This window comes from Neovison vison, chromosome 13, assembly GCF_020171115.1.
Source record: "Neovison vison isolate M4711 chromosome 13, ASM_NN_V1, whole genome shotgun sequence".
NCBI lineage: Eukaryota > Metazoa > Chordata > Mammalia > Carnivora > Mustelidae > Neogale > Neogale vison.
In genome coordinates, this window is record NC_058103.1 from 99,590,167 (window position 1) to 99,617,005 (window position 26,839).

Sequence of the window (26,839 nt, forward strand, 5' to 3'; positions counted from 1 at the left end):
CGGCAGTTGGGATCTTATGGGCTTCATCAAAATTATGCAGAGGAGCTGCTCTTGGTACAATGGGTGGATTCTGAAAGGTAATCCTTGCTGTTGGTGGAATCAGTCCTCGTTCAATCATACTTAATATCCCTGAAAAGGAAGGTTAAAAGAATATTATTTTAACTCTAAGCATTTCTACAAAGTCTGAGCTCTATGAATTTTGCAAGTGTAACTTACTCTACTCATCTTATTTTTGAAAGCACATCTAGTGCCTTAATCCTTTGGATGAAGAAAACACTATAGTACACATTCTTTTAAGCTTAATATTCTAACCCAAGATAAAATGGCATTTCCCATAGTGGTATTATGAAATAAACTGTATTAAGATAATTTCAGGATGCCTGGGGGGCTGAGTTGGTTAAGCATCTGCCTTTGGCTTGGGGTCATGGTCCCAGGGCTCTAGGGTAGAGCCCCACATGGGGCTCCTTGCTCAGTGGAGCCTCTTTCTCTCTCTGCCTCTGCCTGCCACTCCCCCTGCTGTGCTCTCTCTGATAAATAAATAAATAAATAATATCTTTTAAAAATTTCATTTTAAGGTAGAAATATAATTTCAGTGCAATCTCAAACTTCTTTATACATAACATTTCCAACGATCGATAATATTGTTATTTTTTTTAAAATTTGGAGAAATCAAATACACAGTCCTCATAACCAAGGAGAGGTTTTGTTCTGAAAGAAAGAAAATCTATGTGCTTGTAACTATTCCCCTGTTGTTACAATGAGTCATGTTTTATAAAAGAAAGTTATTTTTAGGGGCGCCTGGGTGGCTCAGTCAGTCAAGCAGCTGACTCTTGATTTCAGCTCAGGTCGTGATTTCAGTGTCATGAGATTGAGCCCCATGTTGGGCTCCGTGATGGGCATGAAGCCTGCTGGAGATTCTCTCTCGCCCTCTCCCTCTGCCCCTCACATTCTGCTCTCTCAATCTCTCTCTCTAAAAACAAAATAAAACAACAACAAAGAGAAACTCATTTTTAGACATTTCTCACGTCACCAGAAGATGTGATTGCCCAAACAGATGAATTTAGTTAACCGTGCAACATGGATAGTATTAACGCACCTAATTGACAATTCGTAGAACTCGTACTATATCCGCATGGCTGGGACCAGCACTTTTGAAGGCCAAAAGACTGTTAAATGAATTAATTAATCAATCAAGGAGGAATTGAGCAAAGCCTTCTGGCAGGTGTAATGCTTTCATTAAGGTGGATCTATTGTGTGGAAGCCAGAAAGCCAGGGAGGATGCGAAACACACTTGTGATAGGGCTTCAGCCTCTTGTTGCTCTCATGTAATAGGAAGGACAGTAAGGCACTCTGGGTCTCAAGGAAATCCTCGTCGGCATGCCGTGTACCAAGATGGACTAAGCTGAAGAAGTTGGCCCAGATTCTAAGGGGAGCAAATACGGTTTCCGTTTGCCTGGGGACCTCGATGACGATGTTATGTTGTTATTAAGGATACTGAAGTCTGGTATTACAGGAATTCAGAGAAAGGAACACTGAGGGATTGGGGAGCTGGAGAAGACTTCACTTGTAAAACAATGATTCCAAAGAGAAATCTTCAGTTTGCTTACCGCAGGATCATTTTTGGGGGGTGGGGGGGATTTCTTATTAAAATGAAACTCCTGGGCCCTCTCCCGAGCCTGTCTAAACTTCTGAGGTCAGGGCCTGGGGATCTGCAGTACTGAAGCCTCCAGGACAAAATTTATGTGCCCTGAAGTTTGAGAATTGGTACAATTGGGGCCCAGTAATCTATATTTTTTAGTAAGCATTCCAGGTCAATCTTGAGTACTTCTAAAATGTAAGAACTGCCCATCCAGAGTGCAACTCTTTAAGCTCCATTTGAAATGAGGGCTTCAGGTTTTAATTTTTCTAACACTGGATTTAACTACCATAAGGTATTAAGAATAACTCTTTGTCCTCACAACTATTTTCCACCCTTAAATATTAGATCCTGTTTCCAAGACCTATGACTGACTTGCAGATGTGAAAAACAGAGCTCCTTCTAATTCGGTATATTTTCATTACTGAACTCGGAGAGAATCCCAAAGAATATAGGCATGATTTTAACTTTTGCTTTAGTACTGGTTGGAGCAATTGACTTAATTTTAGATAAACACATGTGTGTACATTTACCACCAGAAGGAAAAAGTTAAGACTTTGGGATAAGCAAAAGAGGCTGGGTATCTTTTCATTGAAATGCTGGAACCTCTGGAGGTTATCTGACCCCTGTAATCACCTTTGTTTTTGATGAGTCTTTTTTACAGTTCTCTAGAGATTAAGATTAACTTATAGAAAACTGAAATCAGTGCAAATATTTCTTGTTTTATATGCATGTGAATAAACTGTCACACAGAAGGATGACGGTTCTGTCATCCCCCAAAAGCCAGTGGTGTGTCCATTTGCAAATTTATTTCACTACTCTTGATTTGTAAAAGTGTCTATTTGGATTCTCCTTGGAACTAATTGTAACATCCTACTGATACCCTCATTTAATCAATGAGTTCAATAAAATCTTTGATGTGTTCATTTTATAGTTGTATAAGAATCATGATTTTACTTTAAAATATATATGTCCTTTAATAATTTTGGAGATCTTGCCAAGATGAGCAGAAGATTCACCTGAAATTGGAAGAAACGATGCACTGCACAGGGAACGAGGTCTAGGCATATATTTTGTTAGCAAATTCAAAGTAGCAATAGAAATTTATTGACTGTTTTTCTAATTTCAGTTTTTGAATTTCTAATTTTAATTTTTGTTTTTGTTTTCTTTTTCTTTTTTGGTTCATGTATGTCTAAGTTATTCCTTATTGGTAGATACAATGACTGGGAATTTGGCGATCTCCATAAATGGATTAATGTCTTATAGAGATCTAATTCCTTGTTGAATGGGGGGACAATAGAGAAAATAGTCTGTTAGTCTTTTGCTTTTCCACTTGTGTATTTTGAGCTCAAATCAGCTAGGAATGTCATGCCCACAAAGAAGGTGGTATCTGGACCAGAAGGTGTGTTTCAGTGTTCATTTTCCATCTGTAGCTTAAATTATAGAGTTGACACTATAAGCTATGTCTATATCTAAGTCTATGTATCTGTCATTCAGAAAGGCCTTTATCTCTCATTATGAATATAGAATGTTTTGCTATCTCCAGATGGTACTAATAAATTAGACTGTAAAGTCTCAAATTAAAGAAGCTCTGTTCAGATTGACTTACAGAGAGAAGTAAGTGCTTATGTAAATTGAGTATTCTTAAGATTTCTAGGAAATAAGGAAATCAAACTTCTAATACTTAAAGTGGCTCACCATTGTCTCCCAAATTCAGAAACTCTCTTTGAGGCTCTTTACTTTTCATGGCAGTATAGTTACTTGCATATTTTCAGTAAAAATCTGCTCTCCTTTTACTAAGATATAATTGGAAAAATCACTTGTGCAACCAAGACCTTGTCTGGAATTTCATATTTCAGAATGATACTTATTAATCATGAATGACAAGTCACTTTTAAAGAACTAAGGTTGACTTTATGGAGCCAATGTTTACAAAGCCTTCAGAAAAACCTGGACTGGTGCATGTTTATAGCGTTTCCATTCTTGCAGGTGGTAGGAAGTTCGTGTCCAGGCCCAAGAACATTAGGATATTTGGAACTCTTCTTGAAAAAAAGAAATTACCCAAATTTATAGGTCTTGTAGTTGAAATGTGGTGGGCAGAGCTTCTTGGGCTTGATTTCCTAGCCTTAAGATAATAATAGAGGATTTTAAAAGTTCAATCAGATTCCTTAGGAAAATTTCCAGCAGACCAAACTTAAGACAGATTATTCTTGCCCACCTGTGTAAATAATCAGGACAAACCTAATGAGAACAGCCTTATTTGGGGGGGAAAAATTGTTTTTGGAGATCATTTTTTTTAAAGATTTTATTTATTTATTAGACAGAGAGAGATCACAAGTAGATGGAGAGGCAGGCAGAGAGAGAGAGAGAGAGAGAGGGAAGCAGGCTCCCCGCTGAGCAGAGAGTCCGACGTGGGACTCGATCCCAGGACCCTGAGACCATGACCTGAGCCGAAGGCAGCGGCTTTAACTGACTGAGCTACCCAGGCACCCCTTTGGAGATCATTTTAGTGAAAATGGTGGAAGACTGTAAGAATATTTTTGTTTAAGTTTTGGAATAAGCAAAAGAGATTACTGGACACCTTTTGAATGGAATGCTGAAGTCTTTGGGAATTATCTGGACTTAGTCTTTGAGCTATTTCACAACTCTGTAGAAATTAAGGTTCATTTGTAAAAAAAAAAAACTGATACTAATGCAAATAATTCTTATCTATAGACTTGAAAACAAATTCTATCTGGACAAGGAACACACCTCCTTCCCACAGAAAGGTCAATTTTGTATCTATTTGCTAATTTATTTTAAAATTCCTGAGCTACAAATGCATGTCCTTTGCATTCTCCTTTAAACCAGTTGTGACATCCTATAGATCTCTCTCTCTCCCTCTTTTTTTTTTTTTTTTTTTAAAGATTTACTTATTTGAGAGGAAGAGTGAGCACAAGTCAGGGAAGGAGCAGAGGGAAAGAGTCTTCAAGCAGACTCCCTGTTGAGCGTGGAGCCTGACCCAAGTCTTGATTTCAAGACGCAAGAGATCATGACCTGAGCTGAAACCAAGAGTTGGACACTTAAGCAACTGAGCCACCAGGTATACCTACAGCTCTCTCTTTTAATCAACGAGTTAAATAAATAAAATATTTCACATATTTTCATTTTATATTTGTATGAGACCCATGAGTTTACCTGTTTTGGGAAGTCATCACTTAACCCCATTGTCTCATTAAACTTTCATAATACTCTTACTTTCCAGCAGAATGGATTAGGGATTAGACGTTCATTCATTCAGCTGGCATTTGTTAAGTGCCTATTATGTGGCAGGAGCTATTCTGGAGGCTGGGGATGCAGTGGTGAGCCAGAGAGAACTCATGGAGCCTGTAGGAGGGCTGAAGACATTAAATAAACTCATAATAATGTATTAAAAATCGTGATCATCTATGAAGGAAAAGAGTTGCTTAAGGAAGTGACTTTTCCAGGCAGAGATAGAGGCACTTGTAAAGGCCCACAAGAAAATGTGCTTGGCCTGGTGAGGAGCAGGGGGAAGGGCACGTGGGCAAAGGTAGAGAAAGCAGTTAGCAGAGAATGGAGGGAAGGTCCAAGTCAAGCCTGCCTTGTTTGTAGAATTTGGAGTTGATTAAACAAGACCAGAGAGCAACTTGCCTGAGGTCACACACAGCCTAAAGTTTGGTTTGTGTACTGTGAGACATATATTCTTAACCACTGAAAAGGAAAGGAAAAGACAGGAAAGGAAAGGAAAGCAAGGCAAGGCAAAGCAAAGCTTGCTTTTTATTTTAGATGTAACAAGATAATTCGAGAAAAAGTCAGAAAGTTCATCCTGTATTTTCCAAAACATCTCTCTCTTCTGGGTGTTGTTAATCCTTCAGTTCTGGCTGAACTTGTGTGAACCTGAGATGACAGCTAAGGGCATCAAGAACATGTAAAAAAAATCTAGACACTGTGTCCACAGTTCCACAGCTTGAGTTTTCCTGATGCTTCTATTACCTTGCATGGTACCAGACATATGGGGAGTACTCAATAAATATATGTTGACTGACTGACTGATTAATTACAAATATTATGGCAGACCTGTGTTCTCTGGTGGACTGTTGAGGGATGAAAATGTGATATTTTTTTTTTCCTGGGTCAAGTTGCCGTGGCTCTAGATTCACCTTTGTTTTGCAGCAATTTTTTTCATTATGTCTATTACCAAAGTGGACACTGATTCATTGATTCATTCACTATTTCGTTCACCCTAATTTGATCCAGGAAGAGTAGAAGATGGTACTAAAGCAAGAACTCTGCTGGAGTCATTCCATCTTCCCAACGAGTAAATATGTAAACTAAGTAAAATCATATGTCATAAAGATCTCTGAACAATAATGGTTTCTAACTAGAAAAGTAATAGTTACAGTTGTGAGCTTCACACATTAAGGCACTTATAATGTTGCTGGGTTCTTCTGAGTTCTTCTGTTCTTCCTCAAGCAATAGGTCAGTAGACAGACCAGAGAAAACTTTTTATCTCCGAAGACCAAGAGAACCTTTGGGAACCATCTTTAGGTCCAAACTATTCCAGACAACAGGTGGAAAGCAAGATGGGAATAATTAAAGACCATCTCACTTGGTTGTATTTGACATACAAAAGGGGATCCACTTGGGCATTTTTTAACACTTCAGCCAATTAAATGAAGTAGCAGAGAAAAGAAGAAAAGGTAGTTAAAATACTCAGGCCTTACTCATTCATTTACTTACTCTTTCATTTGCTTATTCATTCAGCCAACATGGTTCTGGACACTAGGGATACTGAGATGAAGATATGACCTTTTGTTTAAAAACTAGAAATCCACTGGTTTCACGAACACTAGAATTTAGACTGAGACATGATGATTTAAATGCCATTGCATTAATTTTGGCTTCATATTTTTGCATAGTAGTATATTGAGATAAATTTTTTAAGTGCTACCAGAAGAGCATCAGAAACTATCTGCTCAAACAACAACAACAACAAAAGAAAAAAAACTATCTGCTCAGAAGCTTGAAAATTTCTAATAATATCACCTACATACAATGATAATTTTAACATGTAGTAATACCAACATCTCAATCAATATTAATTCAGTAGGACAATGGGTTTTAGAGGTGGAAGGGACTCTAGTTGTTGTCTAGTCCAACCTTCTGATTTAGAGAGGAGCAAAATCAGACCAGAGTGAAGACCCCGACTTGTCTGAGGTCACCTAGGAGAATTAGTGGCTGAGCCCGAATTCAAACCCAGGCCCCCTATCCCACATCCCACCTCATTGCTCTTTCCCATAGACTCCACAGCACATAAGATGGTCATTGAATCACTAACCTTTCCTGGCATCTGCTTGGAGGACAGGGATGGGCGTGAAGTAGGGATTAGTGCGATGAGAGGCTGGTAGAACTGTGAGGTTGGATATGGTAGAGCCTTTTATTAACTTCTGAACCTTCACCTAGACAACGAAAAATCTGTTTTCAGCAGGCAGTTTTGCTTTCAAAAGGAACACAGTTTTCTTCTTGTAAACAATAAATAAGCTTATGAATAGTTTCATTAAGTTTTAATAAAGTAGCGATAGCAGCTCCAGTTTTATTGCCCGTGAGTACCCTGTGCTATTGTCTACTGTCAGGAGTTTGTGTAATTTAAAATAGTTAATTAAATGCAATTAACATGTTGTGATTTCTACTATGCAAAGTCACTATAGTAGTTAATAAAAGAACTATTAAGATTTTGTTCAATTTTAATGACTATGATATAAAAGCGCTAAATCTTGACAGAAGAGGTTTTGAATACAGCAAAGTTTTGTACAGGCAAATTTCCCAGGAAATTATATTAGGGTTGTGAGAGTTAAAAAAAAAAAAAAAAAGAGAAAACTGGGAGAATTTCAAGATAGATATATCAGGGGTCCCTGGGTGGCTCAGTTTGTTAATTGTCTGACTATTGATTTTGGCTCAGTTCATGATCTCAGGGTTGTGAGATGGAGCCCTGCTCTTAAGATTCTCCCCTCCCTCTAAAACAAACAAATAAACAAAAGGTTAAAAACAAAAAGATAAATGTATCAGTCAACATTAATAGGTTAAAAATGAACTTGGAGTAGACTCTGGAAAATCTCAGAGAGAATTAAAGACTTGATATCTGGATCAGTTACAGTAGATGATTACCTTTTCTAAAGTCATTAAATGCCTTTTTATAGTTATGAAATATGAATTGTTCCTATTAAATGGTTTCTAGCTTTTAAAGACTAATATGTATTACATATAAATCACATTTAATTGTATAGCTCAAGTACACTATTTTTACCTTTATTAGAAGAGGTTATGAATTACCTGGGCCCTCCCAGCAGGGAAGAAGCAGCTGTTTGGTATTTATAGACTGATTTAAATGTTCAAATCATTTTCCAAACATTAATTAATCTGCATAACTTCTAAAGGAACTAGGTAACAATTTGCTCTTTAACTAATAAGGAACTAAGGCTGAAATGTTCGTAGATTTGTTGAAGGTCACAAAGTATGCTAGAAATACTATTCGATTTTAAGATTAATCTGATTTTACATTAGTGAAATTTGCCATTGGACTCAGTTGCATATCTTATTGCTCCTCAAGGTAATGGGAAAAGAAAGGGAAATTCATCAAGAGTTGTGGGGGGCAGGGGGCAGGGAGAAAATCACCTCCCCAAATAAGTATCTATTGGCTAAAAAATGTTTGAACAAAGGATGGTTTGAACAAAGCCCCTTTGAACAAAGGGGCTTAAGGGAAACTGTAAACATCTACCATCCCATGAACACCAAATGTTTGGTGAGGACAATTTAAAATGACCCTAAGTAGGTTTTCTTTTTTTTAACAGGAAGGAGTGCAATTTCCTGCCTTCCAGGTGAATTGGAAGAGGAAAGGGAGTGTCATGGGTGTTGCCTTTTTTTTTTTTTTTAAAGATTTTATTTATTTGAGATAGAGAGAGAGGGAAAAGCAGAGCACAAGCATGAGGAGGGGCAGAGGGAGAATGAGAAGCAGACTCCCCACTGAGCAGGGAGCCCCACATAGGGACTCCATCCTAGTACCCTGGGATCATGACCTGAATCAAAGTCAGATGCTTAACTGAGCCACGCAGGTGCCCCTCCACAGGCCTTGCCTTAATGACAGCAAGGAGTTCAAGGGCAGGTCGTGTCATTATGGAAATTCCACCTTGACAGTCTACCTTGGTCTCTTTCTCATCCTCAGCTCTCCTCGCCCCACCTCACCCCCAGACCCAAGACCTCACCCCCAGACCCAAGTGGCCTCCGGGATGTCCCAGTCACCCACGGTACTGTATGGCTGGCATGGCCCGTGCATAGCTGATTTTCAGTAGCGAAAAGGGAAGGGTCTCCACTTGTCTGATTGATGTCAGGGTCAAGGAGGGAAAGGTAAATCGGAGGAAAAGAGAAGGAGTCCCCTTAAATAACATTGTCCAGCACCATGAAGAGGTAAAGTACAGGTTTGGCAGTTTCAGAGCACAGAGCATCCTTTATCTGGATTTTCTGAAAGTCTTTGACAAAGTGCAGCCGACAGCCTGCTCTTCATAGCCCAAGCAGCAGGATCCGACATAAACCACATTGGGAAGTGTGACACAAGGGAGAGGTTGGAAGGCAGGTGATGCTAGCGTCCGGTCAGGCAGCCAGCACGCTCATAACCCTGGTTTCTTTAATTGTTTCAGTTGAGTCCATCTCAACCATGTGAAGCCAGATGTGGTGTGTGCGCCTGCACGTGTGCGTGTGTGTATGCGTGTGTGTGTGTGTGTGTGTGTGTGTGTAGGGGCATGGAGAAGAGAGTTACACCTGGGGGCTGACATCCTGTCGAGATCACAGAAAGAAATGAGCCCCCTCCGCCGTCCGGCTCCCCCAGTGAGGACGACCTCCTGCGTGTGTGCCGGCTTGGAGAGAGAACGCATGTGCAACCTTCAGCCCTCACTGAGCACCTACTATAGAACGCTAACTTCCGTGCAATGGGCGTTAAGTTTCAGGAGGGATGGGCACGCTCAGGGCAATGGGAGTGCCGAAGAGGGAGTTACTGACACTGCATGCCGGCAGTGAAGAAGGCTTCACGGTGACTCTCTTCGAGCTCTATGTAAGAATCTGTCAGGGAGCTTTTTAAAAATACTGCTGTCTGGGCCCCAACTCTGGGCCAATAAATCCTCACAGCTGGACTGGAGCCGGGGCATCACGCTCCCTGGGTGATTCTGATGTGAAGCCAAGGTTGGGATGGACTGCAGTAACTGAAAATTGTGTCTTAAAAACAGCACTGGGTGGCTCAGTTGGTTAAGCAGCTGCCTTCAGCTCGGGTCGTGATCCCAGGGTCTTGGGATCAAGTCCTGCATCGGGCTCCTTGCTCGGCAGGGAGCCTGCTTCTCCCTCTGCCTCTGCTGCCTCTCTGTCTGCCTGTGCTCGCTCGCTCTCTCTCCCTCTGTCTCTGACAAATAAATAAATAAAATCTTTTTAAAAAAGCAGCACTGAGTTACAGATCACGCGGAGAAGAGGATGCAATTAGAGAGAGAGAATGGGGGCAACAAAGCAGGGCACAATACAGATGCGTGAAGATTTCCGGGAAGGTGAGGATCTCCGGTGGCTGGAGTATGGTGTGTGTTCCAGGAGTGCAGGGTGGGGGACAAAACTGGGGGAACTGCAGGTTGGAGCAAATGGAAGAAACCAGCTTTATGAAAGTGCCGATTGCCTAACAGTAGGGGAGAATCATCTGCTTCTGGCTTCTCCTTTATGTCATGCTTTATATTTGGGGGCTGGAACCAGGCTCTGTAGCGTGTATAACACGATATGGACTACCATAGAGAGAGAACAATGTTCTTTGTAGCTGGTGTGTCATGGCTCTTTCCAAAACTCTGTCGCTATGCCTAAACCTTCCGTAACAGCTTAATTGTTTTTCAAAGTTAAAAAATATATATAGAAAAGCTTAAAAAAGAAAATAGCAATCACATTCCTGCCAGCTAGAATTAATCATTGTTAATATCTTGGTATATTTGCTTCTAGTGTTTTCAAATAGAAAAACCATTCTATTTTATGATTCTGGTTAAAAATGATATATGCTCATTATAAAGATTCCAATTAATGTAGAAAAACACAAAGATGAAAGTTTAAGAAACCATGCCAAATATCATTAGGTGATCCATTATCCTGACATCTTTGGAATGATTAATATATCATTTTATAAAAATAGGATTTATATTACATTATTAAACTTAATTTTTGACATGAATTTAATAGGAGGGGGAAAGGCTGAATTAAACTCAACAAATTATTAAACCTCAAGTCAATATTTTTTACCACAAGATTCCTAGGAGTTTAAAAAAATTCCTCTGCAAGGGTTGGCAATTTTTTTTAAAGGGCCAGACAGTAAATGTTTTAGGCTGTTCTGGTCCATTGTTAGAGCTGGAACATAGCATAAACAATATGTAAACAAATGGTGGCTCATGTTCTAGTGAAACTTTATGTACAAAAACAGGTGGTCTGCCCTCAGGCAGTTGTTTGTGGACTCCTACCCTGCAGTTAAATAAAGGTGATTATGAAAAACATTTAGGTTTTTTTAAAAATTGCATTTTAAATTTGAATAATATACCCCATCTTCAAAAGATGAGAACATTAGAACTCTCTTGCTACCCATATCCCCCTCCCTCATCTCCCAATTTTTTATTATATTATTATTATTACATTGTCCAGATTTATAATATCCACATTCTGTTTTGAGACCATAATCGCTAGGATTGTTTAGTTTTACCCTATGTGTAAATGGATCCCCTGTCAGGGCTCCTCTATGCTTGAGTTCCTCATTTTTTTTTTTTTAAGATTTTATTTATTTATTTGACAGATCACAAGTAGGCAGACAGGCAGGCAGAGAGAGAGAGGAGGAAGCAGGCTCCCTGCTGAGCAGAGATCCCAATGCGGGGCTCGATCCCAGGACCCTCCCCGGGATCGTGACCCCAGCCGAAGGCAGAGGCTTTAACCCACTGAGCCACCCAGGCGCCCCAAGTTCCTCATTTTGATTGACTTTTTTTTTCCTTAAGATTTTTATTTATTTAAAAAAAAAAAGATTTTTATTTATTTATTTTTAAAATTCTATTTACAATCAATTAACATATAGTGTATTATTAGTTTCAGGGGTAGAATTTAGTGACTCATCAGTTGCATAGAACACCCAGTGCTCATTACATCAAGTGCCCTCCTTAATGCCTGTCACCTAGTTATCCCATCCCTCGACCCACCTTCCCTCCGGCAGCCTCAGTTTGTTTCCTACAGTTAAGAGTCTTTTACAGTTCATCTATTTATTTATTTTTGAGAGAGAGAGAGAAATACAGTGATAACAAGAATGGAGGAGGGACAGAGGGAGAGGAGAGAGGATCTTGAGCAGACTCCACGCTGAGGGCGGAGCCTGATGCAGGGCTCAATCTCATGACCCTGAGATCATGAATGAGCCGAAATCAAGAGTCAGCTCAACTGACTGGACCACACAGGCTCCTCTATTTTAATTGATTTCTTAGTTGCCTGCCTTTGGTTATAAAGCAGTCCTTTCCAATCCATCAAAATTCTTGAGGAGAACACAGACAGCAACCTCTTCGATCTCAGCCGCAGTAACATCTTCCTAAGAACATTGCCAAAGGCAAGGGAAGCAAGGGCAAAAATGAACTATTGGGATTTTATCAAGATCAAAAGCATTTGCAAAACCAAAAGACAACTGACAGAATGGGAGAAGATGTGTCAGATAAAGGGCTAGTGTCCAAAATCTATAAAGAACTTAGCAAACTCAACACCCAAAGAACAAATAATCCAATCAAGAAATGGGCAGAAGACATGAACAGACATTCTGCAAAAAAGACATCCAGATGGCCAACAGACACATGAAAAAGTGCTCCATATCACTCGGCATCAGGGAAATACAAATCAAAACCACAATGAGATATCACCTCACACCAGTCAGAATGACTAAAATTAACAAGTCAGGAAATGACAGATGCTGGTGAGGATGCGGAGAAAGGGGAACCCTCCTACACTGTTGGTGGGAATGCAAGTTGGTGCAACCACTCTGGAAAACAACATGGAGGTTCCTCAAAATGTTGAAACTAGAACTACCCTATGACCCAGCAATTGCACTACTGGGTATTTACCCTAAAGATACAAACATAGTGATCCGAAGGGGCACGTGCAATGTTTATAGCAGCAATGTCTATAATAGCCAAACTATGGAAAGAACCTAGATGTCCATCAACAGATGAATGGATAAAGAAGATGTGATATATATACACAATGGAATACTATGCAGCCATCAAAAGAAATGAAATCTTGCCATTTGCGATGACGTGGGTGGAACTAGAGGGTATCATGCTTAGCGAAATAAGTCAATCAGAGAAAGACAACTATCACATGATCTCCCTGATACGAGGAAGTGGAGATGCAACATGGGGGTTTAAGGGGGTAGGAGAAGAATAAATGAAACAAGATGGGATTGGGAGGGAGACAAACCATAAGTGACTCTTAATCTCACAAAACAAACTGAGGGTTGCTGGGGGGAGAGGGGGGTGGGGTTATGGACGTTGGGGAGGGTATGTGCTATGGTGAGTGCTGTGAAGTGTGTAAACCTGGCGATTCACAGACCTGTACCCCTGGGGATAAAAACATATTATATGTTTATAAAAAAATAAAAAAAATTTTTAAAAAAGCAGTCCTTTCCAACAAGTGTTCATGAATATTTATACTTGAATGATACCTGGGGTCATCCTTTCTTTTCTCAAAATTTTGCAGACACTGACCCATTGTCTTCTACAATGGCTGTTGTGAAATCTGATAGTAGCCTGATTCCTCACCCCTTGTCGGTGATTTTTCTTTCTGCCTGGATGTCTGAAACAGTCCTCATTTTTGAAGTCCACGTGTTTAACTAGAAAATACCTTGATGTCATACTCAAAATCAAAATTTCCTGGGATTCAGTGCTTTCTTTCCACTTGTAGATCTCATTCTTTATTCACTTCTGGAAAATTTTCTTCCATTATATTGTTGGATATATCTTCTCTTTCATTTGCTGGGTTCTCCATTTTAGAGATACCAGGTGTCATTAAGTGTTATCCATCTTTATCCTTCATGTTGTAGTACCTAACTGTTTATTCTCTCCTGGTTCATTTTAGAATAGAATGCTTTTAGCTGAACATATGGCTGCCCAGTCCAGACTATGTTTCCCATTGTCCCTGGTGGCTAAATGTGGACATGTGACCAAATTCAGACCAGTAAGACATAAGCAACAGTGATAAGCATAACCTCTGGTCCATCTCCTTAGAATGCTTGCGCTGGACTATCTTTTTCCTTTCTGTGGGCTAAAACATGGGTGTAGAGAGGAGTCAGCTTCAACCACTGGAACGAGAATGTCTGTAACCACAGGAATGAGATGAGACAGCATCCAGACAGAAGGAGCCCTCTCTCAGTTATGCCACAGACTTCTTACCTGTGGACTGTTTTGTGAGTGAGAAATAAACTGATCTATTTATGGCATTATATTTTTGGATTTTTTTGTTACAGCAGCTTAGCCTATAACAAACTACTATGCATTATCTATTAACTTCTAATTAATTTCCTTTGTCTTTTTCCTTTGCATTTGCTGTGCTTACAGTCTTTTCTCCATGCCCATATTTCAGTGTTCAGCAGTGTCTGCTCTATTCTTCCTATTTATAGTTTATTTATTAGTTCCATAAAGTATTTTGGTATTCAATTTGTTTCCTTGTGTCTGCAACCTCCCTTTTTAAAAATCTCATTCTGCTATTTTATCATCTCCTGGCTGAGCTCTAGTTTTACTTAATTTATGTTCCTATCAAGCTGTGCTATAATGTGAAGAAATTGTGAGAACATTTCTTCTGTTCCTTGAGTTAGATTTTTTTTTTTCTGGGTTAGGTTTTGTCTTTTGCAGCCCATGGTAGTCCCTCTCTCCCCTCCCACACTTTTGTTAGCTCTGGATGAAATACTGGCCTTTATATAATAAATCAGTATAGTGGCCATACCATTTCTTTCCCCCTTGTACGTTCTTGGGCAGCTTTGCCCCAACTATCTGCTTGTTCTGATGTAGCATCTCCTTCCCTGTTGTCTGCTACCTGTGTGTTTTCTTTCCCAGCAACATGCGAGAACTGGGTATTCTGAGTGTTCTCAGCTTTTCTGTTATCTGAGGGCTTGGGTCGGGGGAGCCTCTGTTTTAGGACACATGCAGTCTTTGTTAAAATATGTGGGCTGTTCTCCCTCTCCCAAGATTTTATTTTTCCAATTTTTTTTTAATATTTTTATCCATTTATTTGACAGAGAGATCACAAGTAGGCAGAGAGGCAGGCAGAGAGAGAGAGGAGGAAGCAGGCTCCCCGCTGAGCAGAGAGCCCGATACGGGACTCGATCCCAGGACCCTGAGATCATGACCTGAGCCGAAGGCAGCGGCTTAACCCACTGAGCCACCCAGGTGCCCCTCCCTCTCCCAAGATTTTGATGAACATCCTATACCAGAATTTTCTCTACTTAGTCCTCCCTCCCTCCCTCTAGCCCCAAAGGTTTTGGGTCATTTCAACAGAATCCTGAAAATGTCACCTTTCTCCGGAAGAATTAGACATATTATTTGCTTTCCAATTTCACCTCTTTCTTCCAAGTCCCCTTGTCAAAAGAGAAAAAAGATAAAGATGCCTGCTTGATTGTCTTCTCTCCAGATTTTGTAGCATTTCTGAGAATCTCAATATTTTGATAATTTACCAGCAATATTTCTGAGGGGCAGGGAGGGGTGAGGTTTGGAAGTATGTCATGCCCTTCTACTGTGCTCCAGAATCTTCTGCTTGGTGAATTTAAAACTGCATGGCCAGATTCTACAACCCTGCACATCCAATCCTGCCCCAGTCCTCCTCCCCATATGATGGATGGCATACTAATGATCGGGAAGGGAAAATAGTTAGGACACACATCCGATCTGCCTAATAGAGGCAGAACTAAAAGGGCACATCACTGCTTCACGGCGCAGTGCTTCTTACTACATTTTCTTGCTTCCTGAGTTCTTGAAACTTTCAAGCCAGACACAGCTCAGGTCACCAGCCCTTCTCCTGTCCTCATGGTAAAACCATATCACTCTGTCCCCTTTCTCAGCATCATTTCATAGAGAGAGGAACTTCACTTTCTCTCAGACTAAGGATTACCAGCATTCTTGGAGCTAGAAGAAAAACTCCCTTGGGAGGCATCTGTGGCATAAGAGCAAAGGTCATGGACTTGGAGCACTGGATTTCAATCCTACCTCTGTCATTTAATTAGCAATGTGTTGGGGAAAGTAATTTAATTTTGCTGAGTCTCAGTTGCATCTTCTGTAAAATATGGATATTCTTAGCTGCAGGGCAGCTGAATTTTATGTAAAGAATTTGTTCCTAGAGGCATTTCATAATTCTGAACTCACAGAATTGAGACAGTCTGACAAAGAATGGCAGCTATGACAGAAACTTCTGCATGGCTTCCAGTGTGCTACACAGTCAGAAACTACATTTCCCAGCCTCCCTTTTCAGCTTGATATGTTTTAGAGACAGGATTCTGGCCAGTAGTATAGCAATCATAGTGACTTTACTGGTTGGAATACAGACATGATGGTGGGAGCCTGGCAGCCCTCTTAGCCATGTTAGGTCATAGATAGAAAATGTGGGGGTGCCTGACATTGCATAACAGCCATATCAGTCATAAACTATGTGACATGAGAGAAATCACTGCTGTGTTTAATCTACTGTTATTTATTACATTTGCGGAATTTATATCCTAACAGTACAGGGCATTTTTATTTACTCAGATGGTGTTTCTCTGTGGAAACTCCAGCATAAATATACCTTAAGTTCACTCAGACTGCACCAGCTTTATAAAAAGTGAAATTTATTTTATTTTTTTTAAGTTAGGGGGATTTGAATTATCTCAAACTCTGTGTATGCAGCAATAATTTATTATTATTATCTTATGTCATGGTATTTCAAATTTATATAATCCAATTTTGCATAAAACTCAGCATCACTGATCTTTCATGAGGCCATTGTGAGGAATTACTGAATTAATATATAAAGATGCACAATATAAACTTTTTCATATCAGAAATTGGGGCTTTTTTTACATAAAAATTTTATCAAAGTATAACATTCATTTTTGAAAAGACACAAATCATAAGGTCATCAGTTGATACATTTTCACAAAGCAGACACTGGGAAACCAGCATCCAGAACAATAAGTAGAACATTGCAAGCATCCCCAAGGCCTCTCTCTTGCTCCCTGTCAGTCATTCCGATAGCCCAACAGTAACCACTATTCTGAATTCACACCCAGCTATTATTTTTCTGTTCTAAAATTTACATAAAGGGATTATTACAGTATGTATCCTTTTGTATCTGGCTTCTTACCTTTAACATTGGTGTGAGAGTCACTCATATTGTGTGTGGCAGTATGTTTATGCCATGAAATTTTAAGTATTGATTTTGAGTTATAAATTATATTTACAGCTGTACCCAATAAGACTTGAGTCTCCAGCCTCCCACTTTTCTGCAATGCTTCTAATGTTCCTTCTAGAATGTTCCCGCTTAGTTCTGGCTACTAAATTCCTGTCACCTTTTAACAACTAGCTTAAAGGTAACCTCCTTTAGGAAATCACTTCTGAATTCTTCCTCCTCCCAGTTCCTATAGCTTTTTTGTACTTCTCTTAGTATATTTACAACATATATTATAAGTATTTGTATAGTATCCTCAAGGCATTTCATAATTCAGAGTTCATCTGTCCTGTCTTATCTCATTTATTTTATTTTTTTTAAAAGATTTTATTTGTTTATTTAACAGACAGAGATCACAAGTAGACAGAGAGGCAGGCAGAGAGAGAGAGAGGGAAGCAGGCTCCCTGCTGAGCAGAGAGCCCGATGCGGGACTCGATCCCAGGACCCTGGGATCATGACCTGAGTCGAAGGCAGCAGCTTAACCCACTGAGCCACCCAGGCGCCTCCTGTCTTATCTCATTTAAGGAAGGAATAGAGCAAAAGAACATTTAAATATATATATATATATATATATATATATATATATATATAACCACTTTGGGGCACCTGGGTGGCTCAGTGGGTTAAGCCTCTGTCTTCGGCTCAGGCCATGATCCCAGGGTCCTGGGATCGAGCTCTGCATCAAGCTCTCTGCTCAGGAGGGAGCCTGCTTTCCCCCTTCTCTCTGCCTGCCTCTCTGACTACTTGTGAGCTCTGTCTGTCAAATAAATAAACAAAATCTTAAAAAAAAAATATATATATATATATATATACATATATATATATCCACTTATAACATATTGGGAAGGAGCAATTAACAAAGATATATAAATAGCAAATGTTTTTCTTTTTGATAAAGGTAATACAATGCCAAGCAAGACTCAATAATGGCCTACTTATGCTTTTGGTAAAGGTGGAGTAGCTTATAACTGATTAACCCTCCTGAAGATAACACAGAAGCTAGAAGAAAGTTGATCTTGCAAAAAGGGAACTACAACAGCTGGAGTTTGTGTGTGTCTGACTCTGGCCTGGAAGTACTTCTCAGTTCATGAGATGCAGAAGGAAGTCACAGTCTTACTGGCTAGAAAAGTCAGAGAATGGCCTATAGGCTCTAAAAAGGCTGAAAATGAGGGGGAAATCCCAGAAAAAAAACGGCAGAGACCCAAAATTTACAAATAAATGCCATACAAATCCTTGGCAGACCCCTAAGCTACACCTAAATTGAAGAGATTCCTGCTAAGCTACACCTAAATGGAATAGATTCTAAGGAGCCCAGCAAAGATGCACCAGTTAACAATTTGAAAAAAACTGAGCAGAGATTTCAGCTGCTACTCACGAAGGAGTTTGTGGAATTTGAGTCTAACAAATTAATTGCCTATTTGAACAGTCATCAACACATTAGAGAGCAAGGTGCAGAATTCAGAGTCTCCATAACACATCATTTATAATGTTCATAACAATAAAAAATTCACTCTATTTACAAAGAAATGGCAAAATGTTTACACAGGAGAAACAGTTGTCAATTATAACAGATCTTAGAGATGATGTTTTATGGTAAAGATGGTGGTGATAGTTTCACAGGTGTACATGTAATCTTCAAATTCACCAAGTTGTATACATTAAATATGCACAGCTTTTTGTATGTCAATCATACTTTAATAAAGTAGTTTTAAAAAAGAAACAGGATGTCAAGATGATTCAGAGGGCAGAATTAGCAGATAAAGACTTTAAAGCTGTTATTATACATACTTTAAGGACATTAAAGGAAATATTATCATAAGGAATTAACAGATGGAAATTCTTGGTAGAGAAATGAAAACTATAGAAAAAGAACCAAATGGAAATTCTAGAACTGAAGAGTGGAATATGCGAAATGAAAATTTGTCGGATAGGCTTGACAGCAGATTGGAATGGGCAGAAGGAAAGAGGGTGAACTTGAAGAAGAAAAATCAACAGATATTATCTAATCCAAAGAATAGAAAGAAAAAAAAATTTTTAGAAGAATAGATCTTGGGCAGTTGGTTAAGCAGCTGCCTTTGGCTCGGGTCACGATCCTGGAGTCCTGGGATTGAGTCCTACATCCAGCTCCCCGCTCAGGAGGGAGTCTACTTCTCCCTCTGACCTCTCCCCTCTCACGCTCTCTCTCTCTCTCATTCTCTCTCTCTCAAATAAATAAATAAAATCTTAAGAAAAAAAAATAGGTCTTCAGTAACCCATGGGACAATATCATGTTGTAAAATTTGTATGTGATTGAAGTCCCAGAAAGAGAAGAGAGAGAGAAATGTGGAGGAAAGTATTTAACGAAATAATGGCCAAATGTCTCCAAGTTTTCTGGAAAACATAAATTTACAGATGATCTTAGAAGCTCAATGAACCTCAAGGAGGATAAACACATGAACTCAACATAACCAACCCCCTGGAAGCTAAAGACAAAGAGAAAAACTTGAAAGCAGTCAGGGAAAAAAAAGAAAAGAAAGATCCGTTATATAGAGAGAATCAATGATCCAAATGATGACTGACTTATTAGAAACAATGGAACTTTAAAGCATTGAATTTAAAAAAAAAAAAATTCCTGACAACCCACAATTCTATGTTAAAGCAATATAAAGACTTTGAGGGGGAGAGGCAAAAGAAAACAATGAGTCACCAGTAGGCATGTGTTGCTTTGCCTTAAGCAGGCAAGAAATGCTTAAAGGAAGTTTTTTAGGAGGACAGAAAATGACACAAGATGGAAACTTAGATGTCTGTTGTAAATATAAAATACTATGTGTTTTTCTTCTCTTAATTTCTCTGAAAGACAACTGGCTATTTAAGGCAAAAATTTATAACAGTTTACAATACATTTAAATCACATGACATTACCGCAAAAGATTGGGACAATAGCATAAATGGAATTCTCTAGTTGCAAGTTCCTTTTCTTTTTTCCCTGAGATTTAATTTATTTATTTGACAGGGAGAAAGAGAGGGAGGACACAAGCAGCGGGGTGAGGGGCAGAGGGAGAAGCAGACTCCCATGCTGAGCAGGGATCCTGATGTGGGACTAAATCCTGGGACTCCAGAATCAGTACTGGAAGGTGGACATTTAACCAACTGATCCACCCAGACGCCCCTAGTTGCAAGTACCTTACGTTGTACTTGAACTGGTGCAGTATTAACTCTGAGGAAACTCTAATAAGTTGAGTATGCATATTGTAAATCCTAGAGCAACCACTAAAAATAACACAAAGAGGTGTAGTTCAAAATATAACAGACTATTAAAAAAAATTTTTAATCATAAAACCCTAAGTTAGGCAGACAACAAAGGAACAAAAAAGAGATGGTAGAAATAGAAAACAAGTAGAAAAATAATTGTTCTACATCAAAGCATGTCAATAATTATATTAAATGAAAATGGACTGCCTGGGTGGCTCAGTGTGTTGGGCCGCTGCCTTCGGCTCAGGTCATGATCTCGGGGTCCTGGGATCGAGTCCCGCGTCGGGCTCTCTGCTCAGCAGGGAGCCTGCTTCCCTCCCTCTCTCTCTGCCTGCCTCTCTGCCTACTTGTGATCTCTCTCTGTCAAATAAATAAATAAATTAAAAAAAAAATAAACAGTCTAATTAAAAAGCAGAGATTATCATACTGGATTTTAACCACAAGATAAAACTATATGCTATCAATAAGAAGTGAATTTTAATTTAATTTAATTTTTAGCAAGACAGAGCACACATGTGCAGTGGGAAGGGACAGAGGGAGAGGGTGAGAGAGAATCTTAAGCAGACTCCATCCCCAGAGCAGAGCCCAACATGGGGCTCAATCTCATGACCCTGAGATCATGACCTGAGCCAAAATCAAGAGCTGAATGCTTAACCAATTGAGCCACCCAGGTACCCCAAGGTGAATTTGAATTTAAGTGATAACAAGAAAAGGTGGATATACCACATAAACAGAAAGCCAAGGAAGGAGGAGTGGCTACATTAATGTCAGACAAAGTAGGAAAATATGTAGTATTGTCCTAACACTTTTCCAGTGAAAATAGTTAAAATGGGGCACTTAAGCAAAACTTGCCAAAGTGCCTTCCTCTTGAGTATAGTTCTATGAGCTATTCTGTGAAAAAGGGTCAGGAGAGGTTTGGACAACACTTCTCACTGCACGAACACCCTCCTCCGGAAGGTTCATGGCGCACTCCAGCCAGGCTGTGACTCCAGGTGGCTTAATGGTGTAAAGGTCAGCTTGACTCGCTTCAACCTTACGTTTCCTGTTTTTATGGGGCCACAAAACTCTCCTTTCATGGAACACCTATTCATGTTCCAAAGAACCAGTATTCTTTGGAATACATTTTGGAAAAAAACTGACCAGAGGTTTAGTATATAGCTAACAACTGTAATCACTGTGCTTCATTACTGTGAGCCTATTCTGCAAAGTGAAAAGATAAGGGATAACTTGGTTTTATATAAAACGTTTTTTCGAAGGAGCTTGAAACATACTGGATTCAGGGCTTTTTCGATGGATTCAAATAGAAGTCTAATTACTTCTTATTGCTATTTTTCCTCTGTAAATTTAATAGCATTGCTCTGTGGCATTCCAGTAGAAATTTAAACCTTCTGGAAAAGTGATTACAAGAGAACAATAAAGCACTGGGATTTCATCTACACGTCTGTTACATCTCATATAAGAAAAAAGAATGACTTGAGTTGCTCACCCTTGTGACTTTTGCATATCGGTGAATATTATACTACACCAGCACTCAAACATTGTCACAAGATATGAAAAGACCGCAACCGGAGACCTCTGGGTTCTCTGCCGTTCTTCTTCTGTAAACTTAGGGCTGTGTATTTCAAACTGATACTTAGATTGAATCGGTGGTCTCCGCCTTCAATGGGGGCCCATGAGAGGAAGTGAGTTTAAGCCGTGGCCCTTTCAGTGAAAACCAAAGAAAGACTTTGTGGATGGGTTTATCACATCTTATCATTATTTTTGCACTGGTGATTCCTCGCCTTAGTCTAGAATACTGTGCCAGTCTCTAGGCGTTGTTGTTTAAATACCGGCAAGGGTCACAAGTGAGAGGGAGTTTGGTCCTCATTTACCTCATAGCGGCAGCTGGGTTGGCACGCAGCTGCAGAACTCCTGGGGGCTCTCTTTATTTAATTTGGCATCCCTTCCTGAGCAGTATTGAGACTTTCACTTCAATGACTCCGCAGGGCTTTGCCATAATTTCTATGCTGTATCAGTAAACTCTGCTGGAGAGACGGCCAGGCAAACCTGAGAGCTCGCTAGGAGCGCGTCCGATTCAAGTATTTTGGCTTAAGTCAAGGATGGCATTCACCCCATATACAAATCCAGCCCGCTTAAAAAATTCATTATTCATTAGTAGAGATCTGATTTGTAGGGAATAGTATTTAGTCATCTTGGTAGTCTGTGGCGTGTGTGTGTGTGTGTGTGTGTGTTTGTAAGACCCTGTCCTTTTCATCTTTTCTTTTGGGATAATTTTTCTTGACTCTGAAACAGACTGTCAAAAGTAAATATAGGCCCAAATTCTGAGTAAGCCACATATTTTTTAATATTTTATTTATTTATTTGATAGACAGAGATCACAGATAGGCAGAGAGGCAGGCAGAGAGAAAGGAAGGGAAGCAGGCTCCCTGCTGAGCAGAGAGCCCGATGCAGGGCTCAATCCCAGGACTCTGGGACCATGACCTGAGTCGAAGGCAGAGGCTTTAACCCACTGAGCCACCCAGGCGCCCCATGAATAAGCCACATATTAATTAAAAAGCTTGGTCATTAATCTTAGCCTCTGTGCTCTGGGTTTCTTTTTTCTTTTCTTTTCTTTTTTTTTAAAATATTTTATTTATTTATTTGACAGACAGAGCTCACAAGTAGGCAGAGATGCAGGCAGAGAGAGAGAAGGAAGCAGGCTCCCCAGGGAGCAGAGAGCCCAATGTGGGGCTCAATCCCAAGACCCTGGGATCATGACCCAAGCCGAAGGTGGAGGCTTAACCCACTGAGCCACCCAGGCGCCCCCACCCTGGGTTTCTTATCTGTAAAATGGAAGTAATGATCTCTCTGACACACTATAAGTATTAAAAGTGGTAACCCGTAAAAGTCACTAGGACAAGGTCAGGTATACAATAAGCACTCAATAGATGCTTTGCGAAATGCGTAACTGCAAAGAGAAAACATCAGTACCTTCTGTGAATTTTGTTTCCACAATCAGAAGATAAAACAGTTTCACCTGATCTCCTTTTCTGTTTTTTACATCTTGGTGGTGGTCAGAAGAGGGAAAGGAAGGGAACCAAAGGAAATTGATTTTGCTCAGAATCAAAATGGTAGGTTGTCAGAACTAGGAGAAATCTTAGGGACAGGTGTGATCCAATGCCCTAAATTTACCAATGGACAAATCAAGGTCCAAAGAATATAAGTGATTTGCCCCCAGATCACATAGAAGTCAGTGACTGATCCAGGACTGGCGTCCAATAAAAAGATGGATTTTTCTTATAAGGCGCACTGCTAATATTGTGTGAAGCTACAGTGTTAAAAAATCTTCCTTTGGCTAACTTGAAAACTAGTTCTCCTTTTACAGCTTTCTTATTATTTTTTTCTTTTTTAACACTTCACTTTAATCCATCAGTAGTTTTCTTTGGTTTAGGATGTGAAGTTAGGATTTGACTGAACGCTCTCTTCTTAAATCTTATTCCAGTGACTTGGCACTGACTTGGCAGTGACTTTCCCCCTGACCTACAGTGTCACCTTCCTTACATTAAAAATTATTTTTTACACTAAAGTCAATAGCCGTGCTCATTCTTTTTTAATCCCATAGATCTGTCAATTTTTCTACCCATAGGATACTATTATAATTATGTTAATGTTATCATATGTTTTAGCAAGTTGTCTGGAAAATTTACCTTCATTAATCTTCTTTAGAAAAAAAAACAAACCCTGAAGCTCTTGCCCATTTATTTTTTGAGAAGATGAACACTGGCAAGTTGAAGAGAATTAATATTCCACATAGACCAAATAAAACCCATAAGAATCTTGATTGAAATTACATTAGATATAAATATTAATTTGGAAACAACTGGCATTCTTATTATAATCATTTATCCTTTTCGGGAATATGATACATCTTTTTATTTATTCAACTGTTCTTTGATGTGGCTCAGTAAATTCAAGGCCTAGTGTGTCAAGCTTTCAAAGCATGCAATGATGTAGGGAAGGGAAAATAAATTCTCCCTGAAGAGATCTAGGGAGATATTTTTAACGGCCAAAAAAGAGGAGTGCTCTACAAGTGTAACCAAATGAGGTACATGTTATTTCATTATTTAAATTAACTTGACACAACCTAACTCAATGATACAGGTCTTTACCAAGGTGTTATTCAAAGTCATTAACCACATTTGCAACAAGCAACAATACGTTTATGTTGGGTTCTTATGAGACATGGCACCATGTTTGCTGTTGGTGATACGTTCCCTGTCCTCAAAGGATTTTCCAGTTTAATTGAAGTAAGTTTCCATCTTTAAAAATACCAGCTCTAGAGAGTAGTTTTTTTTTTTTAACATTTTATTTATTTGAGAGAGTATGATTGAGGTGGGGGCGGGGAGGGACAAAAGGAGAGGTAGAAGCAGACTCCCTGATGAATGGGGAGCCTGACTCCAGGCACTATCCCAGGACCCAGGATCATGACCTGAGCCCAAAGCAGACACTCGACCAACTGAGCCACCCAGGCACCCCGAGACTAGATCTTAAATGTTCTCACAACACATACAGAGAAGAGGTAATTATGTGAAGTAATGGACGATACCGTTTCAGAGTAAAGTATATACGTGTATCAAACCATCAAACTGGACCCCTTAAACTTACACAGTATTATTTGTCGATTCTATCTTAATAAGCGTGGGTCTGGGCAGGAGAGGACCAGCTCCTCTTCTTGTCCTAATCCCTGAGGTAATATAGCCTCTTACTAAGTAGTCTGATCTTTTACTTCTATTCCCAGACTAAGGCAGAGAAATTTCTCCAGCAAATTCCTTCGTCTTCAAGGGAACGGTTTTGGGCTGGGTCCCAGATCTACTCCTCAGGTGTAGGTCAAACTCATCATCTTCAAGGCTACCTGGGGGTACCATAGACAGACTGGCTGAGTTTGGATTACGGCCCTTGGACTTACAGCTGTGTGACTTTGAGCAAGTTATTCAGCCACTTTGCCTCTGTTTCCCCAAATATAAAATGGAAGTGGTAATCATATTTCACTCGTAGGGTTACTGTGAAGATTACGTGAGCTAATCTGTGTATATTGTACTTCCATCATGTCCAGCATGGAGAAGTACTCAGAAATGCTGGCTAGTACTTAAAATGCAATGTCCTGGGCAGGTAATACATTTCAGCTTAAGATGCAGCCCAGAGCTAAAGCACAGCGAGGTGTTCTGAAAGTGTTCAAGATTAGAAACTGGGAACTTGTGGGGGAATGATCTTCCCTTCTATGGAGGTTTAGGTCCTACACTTGAAGCTGTGGGTAAATGGAATAATAAACCCACGACTGTGGGAAAATGGCAGCATCTTCCCTTGGGATTTCAATGTTTTAGATAAGATGATAATTCCACAATGAGAGGGTTGCAGTTTTAAAAATTCTTGGCAGAAAGAATCCTCTTCCCCCCGCTAAATTGTGTGTGTGTGTGTGGGGGGAGATATGAAATGAATCCAATATTAATTATCTAATCTTTAAGTGGGTCAAGAGGAGGAGGTTGGGATAATGTTTTCTTGACAGTCACCTACCTCTCTTGCCTCAATACCTGTTTTTACTTTACAATGTCTCCTGATAACGTTCTATGAGGATCAGCCCCTTTTGGGGGGTGGGGTTAGAAATGGAAAACAGTATTTTGAAACTCAGAAGAGAATTTTCTTTAGAACACATTGAACAAAGTGGTTAGGTCACATGAGATATTAGTACAACTGAACCTAACTACTGGCCACATCTGGACCTCTCTCACCAGCCTGGCATGCGGAAAAGAGAATTCCTTTACTCTAAGTGGCCTCAGTGGCTTGAGAAAGTGTTCAGCCCTAAGTACCACATCTGGGCTCTCCCTGGGAGACAGGGAAGCAGGGTATGTCACCCAGAAATCCCCAAGGTGGTTCCTTCCCACCTCTCTTGTCTTTCTCTTTCTCCTCCTGATGCCTGCTCCTCATCCCTCTGATTTCTTCCAGCCGGGGTCCCTCTCCTGCTCTGAGTATTTGCAGTGATTCAGATAGGAAGAAAGAGTAGTGACAATGAGATGTGTCCCCCCACTCCTATCCCCAACTCCGAGCCTTAGGCTAACAAGATGAGTCATGATCGGTGCGGTAAGCTCTGTGCCTAAGTTGCTTTGAAAGACTCAGGCCCCCGAAAGGAAAGTCATGTAACTAGTGTTACCAAACTGGGGGCCAACTGGAGATAGAATTCCCTTTTATAGTAGGAAGTTAGTAAAAAGGAAGGCAGTGGTTAAGAACATAGGCTGTTAATACCGGATAGACCTGGATTTGAATCTGGGTGGTCCCCCTCACTAATTGCACGACTGAAGCAAGAAACGTAATTTCTCTATGCCTCAGTTTACCAGTGAGATGGGAGTCCTATCACTCATTCCACAGGCTGATGTGGGCATGGATATAAGAAGCTCAGGGCTGTGCAACATAATGCACAGAGTCAAGTTCAAGCAAATCGTAGCTATT

The 26,839-nt window shown here is 39.9% G+C and overlaps 1 protein-coding gene across 1 annotated transcript in view; it reads right to left on the reverse strand.

Moving 5' to 3' along the window:
- Positions 1 to 26,839, reverse strand: part of LOC122894649 (IQ domain-containing protein H-like) — a 70,825-nt gene that overhangs the window by 1,493 nt on the left and 42,493 nt on the right. Inside the window, exons 6-7 of the mRNA XM_044232408.1 lie at positions 6,975 to 7,095; positions 1 to 129 (exon numbers count right to left, since the gene is read on the reverse strand). Coding sequence (XP_044088343.1) covers positions 1 to 129; positions 6,975 to 7,095 — 250 coding nt within the window. The remainder of the gene's footprint in view (positions 130 to 6,974; positions 7,096 to 26,839) is intronic.